The 13,245-nt window shown below is 43.2% G+C and overlaps 1 protein-coding gene across 1 annotated transcript; it reads right to left on the reverse strand.

Moving 5' to 3' along the window:
* Positions 1-2,583: 2,583 nt before the first annotated feature.
* Positions 2,584-9,274, reverse strand: LOC136008583 (myosin regulatory light chain 2, smooth muscle minor isoform). The gene is made up of 4 exons (XM_065668063.1): positions 9,017-9,274; positions 7,407-7,605; positions 7,111-7,272; positions 2,584-3,481 (listed from the first exon to the last, which is right to left on the reverse strand). The coding sequence occupies exons 2-4, from the start codon at positions 7,588-7,590 to the stop codon at positions 3,309-3,311; spliced, it is 519 nt and encodes a 172-aa protein (XP_065524135.1). The 5' UTR covers positions 7,591-7,605; positions 9,017-9,274; the 3' UTR covers positions 2,584-3,308.
* Positions 9,275-13,245: the final 3,971 nt, after the last annotated feature.

Genomic DNA, 13,245 nt, shown 5'->3' on the forward strand with positions numbered 1-13,245 from the left:
AGGTGGAGGTAAGGAGTCACCACTACTCTTTCTACGTGTGTTTGGGCTGTAACTCACAAGCAGGGACAGCACAGCTTACAAAATGACTGCCCCTCGGGTGGAGATGAACGAGTTGCTCAAGAATAACCAGGTGCTGAGCCATGGCAGCTCACAGCACACTCCATTATAGCAGAGTAAAGGCAGGGACAACCTTAGCCTGTTTTGACCTGCACTGACAGCTAGTGGAGGGGGGGGGGGGGGGGGCCGCGGTGTGAGGTCAGATACAGGATGTGCAAGACAGTTCCCTGGTGACTCCCAGGCACTGCTTCTCACAAATAGCCCTAAAGAGGAAAACGTTTACAAACAGCCCTGGAGAGGAAACGGTTTATAAGCTAAAACTCATTTAGAGTTCAGCTCTGTTGCCTCTGCAACCACAGGAAACAAACATACCAGCCCTGCTTGTGAATCACAGCTTTTGGGAACTTCACCTTGAAGAGCAGGAAGGAGTCTTTCTTCAGGTAGAATTGATCGCTTTAATCCCTTCTGCTGGGATCATTGCCCAAGATCCTTCATTTGCCAAAAAAAAAAAAAAAAAGAAAAGAAAATGGAAGAAGAATCACAATTAGAAACACAGTCGCTTGTGATGGTTCCACCCTCCCTCCTTCAATTGTTCAGTGGTTTAACATTCAGCCTGAATGCTGCAGACCTACTTTTAATTCTCTCTTCTAGCTGAGAGGATTGAAGGCCACATTGTTCCAGCCCTCCACTCAAGTGGCCTAGCTACAAAACAACTGAATTAATAATAATAAAAAGAGAAAGGCATCCCCCCACAAACGCCTTCACGTTCTGCTGACCCACTTCAATGAGAACACTTGGAGACTGTGCGGCTCTTAGGGTTTTGCCAGGAGTGAGAACTGCAATTAGTCTCTAAAACCAGTGTTACTGGTTCCAGGCAGACACAGACTTAAAGGCACCTTCTGCATCAGAGGTGAGTGGGGGTTTAAAATGTCTTCACAAGAGAAATCCCAGGCCTCCGAATTACCTACCAGAAGTCAGTTTTTATCAGTCTCCTTGGCATGTTTTTATGAGCATTAAATGCCACTAAACTTGGGAGAGTAGAACAAAGATTGTCCCCAAGGCAAGGGGAAGAACAATAGCATTAGTGAATTACTGTTCATCTTCGGAAGACCAAACGGCATATAGGCGTTGCTATATGGCAACAGCATCGCCCTGGCCCAGAAGCAAGAACTGGGGTTTTAACAACTGCCTTTTATTGCTGTAGATAAATACCAGCTGCCTCACTCCCAGCATCAACAGTTTAGTTTGTATCATAGGTTTTAGTCTTTCATATGTAAACAAAGTTATGCAAACATATAAATTTGAATGGGGAGGGGGTAGTTTTTCAAAGCTGATCTCACAGAACGAGCAGGGTGCTTACAGAGATGCTGAGAAATTAAATGTACGAGTGTGTATCTGGTTTGAGTTACAAGGAAGGCCTTACGTCCCTTTGAAACCAAATCTTTCCCAAACATACACCACATGTGCATTTGTACATCCATGACTGTAACAACAGCTGGCAGATAACCTCTTTTTACTCACTTCTGTAATGAATGAATTCGATTACTGCCATACAAAAGCTGCAATTTGAAAACTCCCGGCAGCACTAGTCCTTGTTGTGGTAGAAGCGGAACTTCTGTGGGAACCGAACTGCTCTTTTTATCTCTGCACACGGCAACAAGCGAGCTCTTCGGGAGTCAACAACAAACTTGTGCCGAGAACCGTTCACCCTTCAGCCAAGCCAGAGCCGGGAGCTGCGATGCCACCTACCGATGGCGTTGGGAACTGGCCTCAAGCCCCCGGCAGGCTCCCTGGGCAGCAAAGCCAGGCCCGCGCTTCTGAGCAGAAACTGCACAGCTTTTTCTTACTGGTACCAGTGAACGACTTCTACAGCACTGTCCTCAAAAGACGACAGCCCTCGTAGGTTACTCATGGAAGAACAGTGTCTTTCTGAAACAAATAACCACTGCCCTCTAACGAAGTTTAATACAAGTTCAGTTCAGAAAAGCAGCCTAGCAAGAAACTCAGCACTCTCTCCACCAAGTGACATTTATCCTGAAGGGATATAACAATGTAATTCCTCGAAGTGACAGAAGCAGCGCTGATCACCCTTTCTCTCAAGGCCAAAAAACTAAAACCACAAGTATTCTGATCATGGCAAAGTTGCTTCAGAGTACTGGAGCCAATCTGCTACGCATCCCTACCACAGGGACTGGAGGATATAATTGTGAGAAATAGAACAAAAAGGAATGCCTCTTTCTCATACACCCAAAGCACCACTCTCAGCAGAAGCTCTTAAAAATGTATTTGTACATTGTTTCATTTGGAAAGCAATAATGTAATATTCAGATAGAGAGAGCACACCTCCCTTCTTCATCCAGACCCATCCTCATTGCGCTTTGAAAAAAGACAGGAAAAGAAAGAAAAAAAGTAAGAGGCTGCAACAAAATGTAATGCAATTTATATTGTTAGTCCTGCAGATCTGGTAAGAGGCATCACTCAGGCATTCTACTCGTATATGGTATCTTTTTTAAGACAACACCAGGATTTACTACAGAAGTTTTTAATAGCAGTATTTATATTGTGCTCAGCGTCAAGAAAGGGAGGCGCCAAGGTGGTAAAATACCCCCTCGATTACATCCATAGGATTTAAAATGTTTAATGTGCAAGTCCTGGACAGAAATTCTTAATTTACAGTGTAGCAAAATTTGAAGGACAGGGTTTCTTCATTGTATGTGCTCACAGTAGTAAGTGAAGTTGCTGAAGTACAAACAACAGTATACTTAAGTGACTTATGCTTCATTCTTAAGGCAAAAATAGGTAACAACACGACTGCATATAGTTGCAAAAATATTTACAGATGATTAAACAGTTCATTTCTAGCATGAAAATTCTAATGATGTGCTTAATATAGCAGTGTTTTATTTGAAAAGCTACCATCAAAACTATGAAATGAATCTACCTAGGGTGAGTAGCACTGACATTTTTACCTGGGCCTGTACACTCACTGATCTTTGTCCCTAAACCTCTATCACTGTAAGCTGTCCTCCCTCCCTGTCCATGTACAGTCTTACTACAAAGGTGCAGGTGTGCCTGAGCAGGCCCAGAGTCCACAGAGGTAAAAAGCTGGAACGCTAAAAATGTATGCAAAAGGTCCCAACAGGAAGAAAGAGAAGACAGATCCTGAGAAAGAAAACTAATGGGGGGGGGGGGAGGGGGGGGAAGGGACAGGGGGAGGGGGGAAAGCTATCTGCAGTTATCTGAGGATCTGCTCAGTCATCCTTGTCTTTTGCTCCATGTTTCAGGATGCGTGTGAACTCGATATAGTTGAAGTTCCCCTTTTTGTCGATGGGAGCCTCCCTGTACAGCTCATCCACCTCCTCATCTGTGAACCTGTCTCCCATTGTGGTGAGCAGCTCTCGCAGGTAGTCTTCTTGGATGAACCCTAGAAAGAAACACAAAGGGGAACTGTTTCTTAGCCAAGCCTTCAAAAGCAGCAGAACAGACATACTGGCAGACATGCAATTAACTAATACAGTGGTTAATATGTGTTTGCACCAAGAGCCCAAAATATTTTCTTACTGGATTCTAAAGAAACTCCTTGAATGCAAAGGGGAGGAGAGGGACATTTAATGCAATTCATACAGATTTTTGAAAAGAGGGCCTGATCTGCTGTGATCTGGTAAACACCTATTTCCACCCACTGATCTTTAACAGCTGAAAGTAGAAAAACAAGTTCCTGCCACTGCTAGTCTTCTTTACACAAGCTATTCTCTTAATTCAATTATATTTTTCTTGACTTAATTAGATATATTTGTGTATCCTCTATAAACTAGTTTCCTCTGGGGACTAAACAACCATTGGTTGGCTCTTCACTCTACACAATACTGTTACTGGAGGCAGTTTACATGGATATAGAGCTGCTGGCAAGTGTCCAGGGACAGTTTATAACAGAAAAGACTTTCAGACAGGATTGAGCAAGTTAACTCAGAAGGGAGGAAGAATGTTTACTTGTGGAGATGTAGAGGCAGAGAAGCTAGTAAAGAAAAAGGTACAATATATCAAGTTATTTATGCTAAAATATTATCAGATGATTTTGGAAGAAAGCAGTTGCTAAGTATGTCCTGTTCATTCAATTTCAATAGATGGGTAGAACCACCAGTTGCCAAACAATTGCAGGAAAGTTTTGAGATGAAAAAACATAATATGAGTAGCAAATAGTAGACAGAAGAATGCAGAAACCAACTAATGTGGAAATAAGACCAACCGTGCTTTTAAATGTACAATAGTTACTTCATTTGATAAAGAAATTGGTTACTCAACTTCAGTTGGAGAAATATCAATAACTGAATAGAGGGGGTAGACGTATGTTCCAAAAAAGAATGTATAAACTGTGCAGAACAGCAGGAAATCATATGTAGACACCCACATCAACTGATGTAGAGGGAATCGGGACTGAAAGAGAGTCAAGTGAACATGGCAAATTATCATGGGGTTGGTGTATGCTGTGGGGAAGGGAAAAACATATTTCAACATATGCTAATTAAACCAGGGTTATATCCCCGTGTAGGCAAACCCTTGACTGCTGACTCCAAATGAAGAAGGCTAACAACCGTGTTCTACTTCAAAAATTCGGAGAATGTTCCATTAGTCAGACTCATCTTAATCAGGTCAAACTCCAGAGTTGTCTCTTAGCAGATGTGCGTAAAGAAGGGGGAAAAGCAGCGAGACAGATTAGGTTTTCTATTTCTGCAGTCCTACAGAGACCAAGTGCTGAGAGATGACAAAAGGATTAGTATTCAAAGAATGCAAAGCCTTTGGTGCTCCAAGTTTAGCCTCAAGGAGATAGATTGCTCCTGTTTGAGCAGCTAGGTGTTTAAACACTGAACTAGGTTGCTAGACTAGAAATACACTAAAAGTTTTAGTAGCACCAAATTGTAAAGCAAACAGCAAACCCACTCTCCCTCAGACACAGCTTTGGTGTAGATGGGGAGTAACAAATTAATGAAGCAAAAATTAAGATTCAGGCAGCACAAAACAGATGACAATGCAGGATCAAAGATCAGACATAACAAATGCAGACAGATGTAACTTTTATAGTTATCATTTATAGTTATTATATACTATAATACTATAGGAATAATTTCATAGTACTACACATGATAGTAATGCTAAAGCAATATACTCAACTAGATTTGCAATACAGGAAATGTACTTGCTGGTTTTTACTTACAACTGCCTTATCCTCATCAGGAGGATCCGATTTGTATTATACTCTGTCAAAAGAACTACACTGAGGTAGAGCCAGAAAATCAGGCCAGTAACACACACACACTCATGGAGAGTACAAAGTGGAAAAACAAAACTGAAAAGGTTTAACATCACTGGAAACCCTTCTGTTTATGTTTAAAAGGAACAAACTTACTAGAAGGCAACTCTGAGAATAGAATTAATAAAATGCAAACATGACATGGATTCTACAAATACATCACGTTATTTTGAAGACTGTATTTTGACTGCTATGAATCGAAAAATCAATAAAACAGCGTGCTATCTAACATGTTTTCTGGTTAACATTTCAGGATGGCGTAAGACACCAAAGAAACGGTGGAACCATTATCCTCAAATCATCCTAGGACTAGACTAAAACATTTACCACACAGAGTTGAAAGATAATAAAATCAATCTTATCAGTACATGGGGGCCTGAACTAGTAACTTATTATTTACATAGACGTAGAAAGTTACTGTTCAAAAGAACTGTTAGCACAGTAATTTTCTTTCTATCGTAATTCACAGGCTCTTGTTTTGGTGCACACAAAAAAACCCTGTAGCACAGTGAGTCAGACTACCTGTGGAGAGAAAATAATTAACCTATTAACAAAACTTCCTTCTCTAGGAGATGGTAAAGAGATCTTCTTTGACAGGGAGGAAGTCAATTAACATTTGAAAAGGCCTTACCAACAGAAGGCCTGTTTACCTACACCTCAGCAGGAAGGGGATGCTCTTTGAAAAGGCAAAAGGTGCTAAAAATACGCAGACTGAAAATAGCTGTTTGAAATGGAGTAATATCCTTTGAAAGGTTCAGAGCACATATCCACAGGTTAGACTGAAATACTGTCGACAGTTGTGAGGAAAGTTATAGATGCGGTGACATCTCTAGTACAGATGTTACGTAATTTTGGCATGCACTAGTAAGACATGTTCGCAGCATGTCAAAGCGCTGATATCCTGTGATTCCACAGAACTGCCCTAAGGATTCACCCCTACTTGCTACACACACTTCTCCAGAATCTTAGCCTACATGAATAATAAATAACCTCTACCCTCCAAATTACAGGTGCAACATTTTAAGTGTGATACAGTAAAACAGCTCTGCCTTTTCCTTTCTCCCCATCTTGTTATGCAAGTCAATCCAACCTGTAATTTCTGTTTTCTAGATCCCACCTGGTTTTTATCTTCAGATCACTAAAGTACAGCCCTTCCTGCAACCTGGAAACAAACTGAGCTGTGCAGCTGAGGGCATGACACATGGCATTTGCCATGAGACCTGTAACATACATGAGGGAAAATGAGGTTTCAGAAGAGTTTATGTAGCCTGGACACCTTGTCTTGAAATATTAATAACATTGAAGAATTCGGATGCATCTCAGACCTACTGCAGGGAGTGGACACACTCAGTTGTAATACAGATTTCACATCTGTTACCTTTTAATGCTGTAGAAAATCACGTATTTCCAATTTGAATTCCTTATATCCTTAGAGCAAACATATCTTATTTTGCACTCAGAGGAACATAGATGCTGTCCAGTTAAAACACTTTTCTTCAAATACTCACAGAACAACGTTACTAGTAGCCCTCAGTACTCACACAGAACAGCCAGACAGCTTTTACTCTCACTCAGTAGAAGTCAAATTCTTACTACTTGGTAGAATGTGCCATCTAGAATTACTGTGTCACACTTCATTTATAACAGTGCAAAAATCAGCATACTGTTTAGAAACCCAACTAAACAACACAAAAGTACCATCTCCCTCCTCCCCCCTGCAAAGTGTCTGAGTTTCACCTATGTACCTGTTGCTTCTTCATCGAAGCAAGCAAAAGCATTCCTGATTACGTCTTCCGGGTCGGTGCCATTTAACTTCTCACCAAACATTGTGAGGAACATTGTGAAATTTATAGGGCCTGGAGCCTCATTCATCATAGCATCTAGGTATTCATCCGTGGGATTCTTTCCTACAAATAAAAGGATTCATGGTCGGTTTAGCTTTCAAACTAAAAGTAACCTGAAAAGCAAATCCCAGACTCCATTATTCTGATTCTAACTGCACAAATTTGCCTGTCAACCACAAACAGAAAAGTGACATTACCAAGGGAGGCGAGCATATCATGCAAGTCCTCTTTGTCAATGAAGCCATCCCTGTTCTGGTCAATCATGTTGAAGGCCTCCTTGAACTCCTGAATCTGCGACTGATCAAACATCGCAAATACATTGGAAGTGGCGCGCTGAGGGCGCTTCTTGGTGGTCTTTGTCTTTGCCTTTTTGCTGGACATGTTGGCTGTTGGATACTAAGGAGAAAAATAAATACTGTAAATACAGTAAAACCAGGACTTTTTAAAAAATGTACTATAGTTTAACATGAAAGTTCACAGAAAACACCTCTTACACACTTCCGTTTTCTCTCATCAATGTATTTCCCTAATGAAGAAGGAAAAAAGAGAAGTAGAAAATACAAACAAATGAAAGACAGACTGCTAAATAAAAAAGCCACTAAAATAAGACATAAGTTAATCTTGAATTTCAGTCTTCAAAGTGATAGCATTTGTCTGGGATCCCTTCTTGATATATGCACCTGCAAGAAGGAAACTACACGAAGAAAGTGAGGTTTTGAAAGCTGTTGTTAAGCCTGTGAAAGAGCACCATATGGATATACAGATAGATGGGCAATAAATGTGTGCAATATTAAGTAGCAGGGAAAGGAGAAACACAACTTGGTTGACCTGAACAAATTCTGAAGTGCCTATACTTGACACCTGACAATGATAAGTAGTTGCTATTTTGTATGATGATGGGTTTCTTCCTTGCCTTGTCTTCCATTATTTAAAAACACCCTAAAGCTAGGAGAAAATCATGCCAGCTATTTTTCTGTTCACGCCAATAAGTTCTGTCTGACCTCCATTTACTTTTATGCATTTAATTTTACCCAAAATGTACTACAGGTCTGTCGTACCTGACAGCTCATGTCTGCTGCCTACTCCTTTAAGCCAAAAGGGAAAGCAACCAACTCATGCCTCTTCTGCTCATCTCTCTAGAAAAAACAATGCTCAGAAAAAGCCCTCTTCACCTGTAGCGCTCAGGCTGTGCTCGGGTCTAACAACACAGAGCAATGCCCACACTTTGGTCCATTATATTGCTACCACTGTCATTTAATTTACCTGTTGCTGAGCCTGGTCACACAGAGCCGAGGAGCAGGCTCTTAAGATTTTATAACATGAACTGGGGCAGGCTGCCTTTGTCTTTTAGTTTGTGTGGGAGGGATTGACGGGGGGAAACCCACAGGCAGCCTCTTTCAGCTTTAACCACACAGTGCTGTGACCGGAAAACAACCGGGCAGCCACCTCTTACCCTAAGCTTGGGCGTGCGCGGACAATCAAGATCGGCCGACACGCTCAGCTCTCCAGCGAGCACAGCACTCAGGAGATTTAATTAAAACATAAATACTCTTTATTTCCGCCCCCAGAAGGCTGCTCTCTGCCCTAAAGCCGCAGCCCGCCCGGGTCTCCTAAGGGCGTATGGAGCCTGAAAGCTCTCAGCCTCCCTGCGAAAAGACGCCGCCCCGGCTTCCCCTCAGCAGCAGCTGCCCCAACGGCTGCCGCTGACAGTGGCCGGCTCGAACGCGTCTCCCGACGGCCGCTCTCCACAGCTCGTCCCCGCCCCCTCACCGCCCCGCCGGCAGCACCCGGACCCTCCCGGCCTCACCCAAGCGCCCGCCGCGGTGGCCCAGTACGACGGTGACGAGGAAGGGAGGAAGCGGCGGCAGCAGCAGACCCGGTGCTTCCCGGAGAAACCATCGTGCCCCGGAGCGGCGGGTGGGGACCGGCGGCAGAAGGAAGGCGGCTGGCGGTGGGAGAAGCTGCGGAGGGCAGCCAAACAGCCCCGAGGCCTTTGCTCGAACGCCCACAGCCGCCCTCGCCCTCCCGAGGCGGCTGGCTCGGGGCGTCTCCGCAACAGCTTCCCCCCTCGGACAGCGTTGGCGCAGCCCGCGGGAAGCGGCTGCCGCCGATGCGGGCGCTGTGCAGCGGGGAGCGCTGGAGGGAGCCTGAAGCGCTGATGGGAGAAGATAAGCGCGCAGCCGGGCCGGGCCGGGCCGGCGGCAGGTCGGGTTCTGTGCGCGCGTCTCGAGGGCTGGTAGCGTAGCTGCAGAGGGCTGCTGCGGGTCGAGAGCTCTTCCCGTGTGCTTGCTTCTCATGGGTCGCGTTGGAGACGGAGCTTCCGTGTTCCTGAGGCCTCTACCGGCGACCGCGGAGTTAACGGGTTGGTGGTGTGCGAGCAGTGGGGTGAATGGAGCCTCGTGAGGTGGTAGCGTACAGGATTGACGAGTGTGAGGTGTTATCCTTACGGTGTTCCTCGTGTTTCGTTTGAGGAATCATAAAAACGTCTAGTTTGCGTCTTTTAAGTCTTGCAAATGCGCGCACCTCGCACAGAGTAACAGACCCCTTGCGGGATTTATTCTTGTATTTAATGAAAGCAGTGCAGAGAATAATACTGCGTGGGTTATTTTTCCCCTTCATTTATTGGTGTAGCATCTCAAATTGAAGTGTAAGGTCTTTTTAGTGCTCACTAGAGAACGGAGTCCGAAATGAAGTCAGAAACTGCTTGGTTTTAGCCTGACGGGTTCTGCATTTTGGGAATTCCTCTGAACAGAATGCTTATTCCCATTTTGTATATTGAAGTACTGTATAAATTACTTGGGCTTCAAGAAGCCATTGTTCAGTACACAATAATTATATGGTGAAGAAAGCTACAGTTCATCATTCTTTTAACTAATTTTCTGCCTGTTACAACTTTTGTTCATATACAATCGGTATATTGGTAAACAAAGCTGAAGTTAGCATTAATTTATTTAAGGAGGAAAGGAAAAAATAGGTGAACAGGCTTTTGCTGAAATTACCAGTTATATTCACAAATGTAAATGGATTACATTTAGACACTGTACAGTTTAGAAGCTGCAGGCCCAAATTTGAAGGAAAACACTTTAATTGCTAAAAGGCCAAACTTTCCTTCCCTGCCCTCCCTCAACTCAAAAGAGTTGACTCAGAGTTTTCATGAGGTCTGAGAGTTTGGCCTAATTAGCTGTAGGAGTAATCTGGGCAGGGCTTTTAGCAGCCTGGTCTAGTGGAAGGTGTCCTTGCCCATGACAGGGGGATTGGAACTGGATGACCTTTAAGGTCTTCTCCAACCCAAAACATGCTATGTTTCCTGATGAATATTGCTCTTCTAAAATGTGTCTGAAAACACAACAGGAAAAAACAACAACACACACACACAGAGAAAACAAACCCACAAACAAAACAAAAAAACCAAACTTTGCTGAATTGAGAGCATCCTTATGGAAAAAGTTTGGAGAAAAGTGCTCTGTACGTACCAGAAAATGGCATGTAGTTTCCAGATAATCATATGCAAAGTGTGAGTGGGCAGAAAAGCAGTAGAAACACCAAGGTAGTAATAGAGTTATTAAAATGCTTTGTAATAACGTTGAGCAACTGAATTGTGAGTTGAAATTTAATTCTTAAAATGGTTATTTGATATCTTAATTTAAAATCCTTTCATCAGTTACTATACATTGAACCACACTGCAAACATGCTACTTTTATTGTTTCTTATGCTATTAAAAAGGTGTTACATGAAACCTGCCCCTGTGGATGTTGTTCCTAGTGTTTAACTTCCAGAGATGTGAGAATAGGTACAGTAATACACTTACCCAGTATGAGATCAGTTCTTACTGCAAATTGTGTGTTTATGTCTTAAAGCTTTTGTCTCCAGTTTGTCACATCATAATGAATTGAGAAGCAGTTGCTAAATGCAGACCATTTTCTGCACCTTTTAAATCTGTATAATGCTTTTACAAATGGTTCCATTTTACTTGATTGCAACATTTATACTACCACCGAAGAAATTTAAAAGGGAAAGAATTTGTTTTGCCTCTTAAAATATTATATAAATAATATTTTTTTGCCCATTGACATCAGTCTTGGAAAATAAAGGTCTTTTTGGTAATTGTATTAGCTTGTGCTTCATCTCTTACTTAAGAAGATTTGTTGTGATGATCTCTCAAGTAAACAGGACTTTGTTTCTGCTGTGTAAACTTCACTTTGGAGAGGATACTGCTTGAGGATGGTACCTATCAGCTGCCCGCAGCCTTGAACAGCTGTGACTGGGCATCCCTGGATGATGCTGAAAAGCGCACTGTAATCCTATTCCCTGCTGCCTTACAGGCTGGTTTTGAGAGTATAATGAAGCCACATGCTCCTTTCTTGAGTGTGCAGGCTCCTCTGTGCCCAGGTGGTGTTCCTTGACTGCAGGGAGAGCTGTGCTTGCAGATCGCTATCTGATGGGACTGCAGGCCTCGTCATGAAGATGGCCTTCGGGCTCTTCTCAAGAAAACAGTCCAGGTACATCCTAGGGAGAGCGTGTTCTGGAAAGCCCAGGGTTGTAGTCCTGCTAAGTAATTCATTTTTTGCCATCACCCGGTGCAGAGCAGAAATGCTTCGCTCCAGACATAAAACTGCTGTGCAGAAGAGGTACCCCGCAGCTGGCCTGCGCAGGTCGGGCACCGCGGGAGCGTTTGGTTTGGGTGCCGGAGGTTCTCCGTCTGGCTGTGGTGCTGGGAGGATGCTTTGGATAGCTGGTGGTGCTGTACCACCAAATAGTGCCGCCTAGTGATGGCATTCAGTTTCGCACAGCGTTTGTTTTGCGGGCTTCCATGTGCAAGGATGTGGCAAAAAAAAAAGTTTATTTCTCAGTACCGCATAATTTCCTGCGGAAAGCGTACAGAATAGGGATTCATCCATTCTGAAAAACATTTTTTTCTTTTTCATGCTGAGCTCTTAACTCTTTCCATTTTCTTATTTCTACTTTTTCCTTCTTAACTCCCACCTTCTTTCTCATTTATGTCAGTCGTGTTTAAGAAAAAACCCTTTTAAGCAAAATGTATAATTTTTTTCCATTCTTTCCATCAAAAATACTCCAATACTTTTGTGCTGTTGGAATGTTTTCCTAGGCTTGTTTTCTTTGGATTGTGTAAGAGCCTTCAAAATCACATTTCATGCTGAAGTTCTACAGCTGTTACAGACAGCAAGCAATTTACAGTAAACCTTTTCCCTCATTTAATTTAATTTTCTGCATTTCCTCACCTCAGCTGAGTTATGATGACTATGCAAACGTTTGTGATTGACTTGGTTGCTTAATGCAGCAGAGTCAGTCTGTGTCATTTGATGTTTCTTTATGAATCTAATTAGTGTCACAGGAACAGCTGCACTGGTTCACAGTGAAAGTCTGCCTAGTGCCCCAGCTGTAACGAGACATGTATTCTGGATGTGAGAAGCAGGGAGTCTTGGCCATCCTTTGGTGAGCTCCTGTTTCCACGGGCTATGTCTGCACTGTCTGCTCCACAAAGGAACTGGTCTGTTTGAGGTCACAGTGTACTGCTTGCTCACTGCAAGGCCAGAAAAAATACCAGGATCATCCACAGCACCCCTCTTTGGCCCTACACAACGGTGAGGAACAGAGCAGGCATGTCAGGATTCCACAGGCTGGAGTTTTGAGCAGCATTCAGATCTTGCTGCTTCCTAAGAAGGTGAGAACCATGGAGTGGGGATTAAATGAGGATGTCCATGTCTCACCCTGAGTTTTCAGCAAGTCAAAATTAAGCATGAGAGTGGGGAAGGGGAAGCCCAGCAGCTGCGTCCTCTTCCTGCTTCTTGCATTGCTCGGTGGAGCACACCTGGGATGTGTCTGCTGATTTCTTGGATGCCTTCAACAGTGCTGTGAGGTCTCTCCTACCAGGTGTCTGGAGAGTTTTGTTGTGTTTTGTTGTTGTGTGTTTATTTCCCCTGAAACTTGGAATCGTCAGGTGTTTTAAAAATATCTTTCTGTACACTTCCTCTTCTTTTTGGAGGAGAGAGAACACTGTGTACTTTTATCCTATT

Source organism: Lathamus discolor, chromosome 2, assembly GCF_037157495.1.
Source record: "Lathamus discolor isolate bLatDis1 chromosome 2, bLatDis1.hap1, whole genome shotgun sequence".
In the NCBI taxonomy this organism is placed as follows: Eukaryota; Metazoa; Chordata; class Aves; order Psittaciformes; family Psittacidae; genus Lathamus; species Lathamus discolor.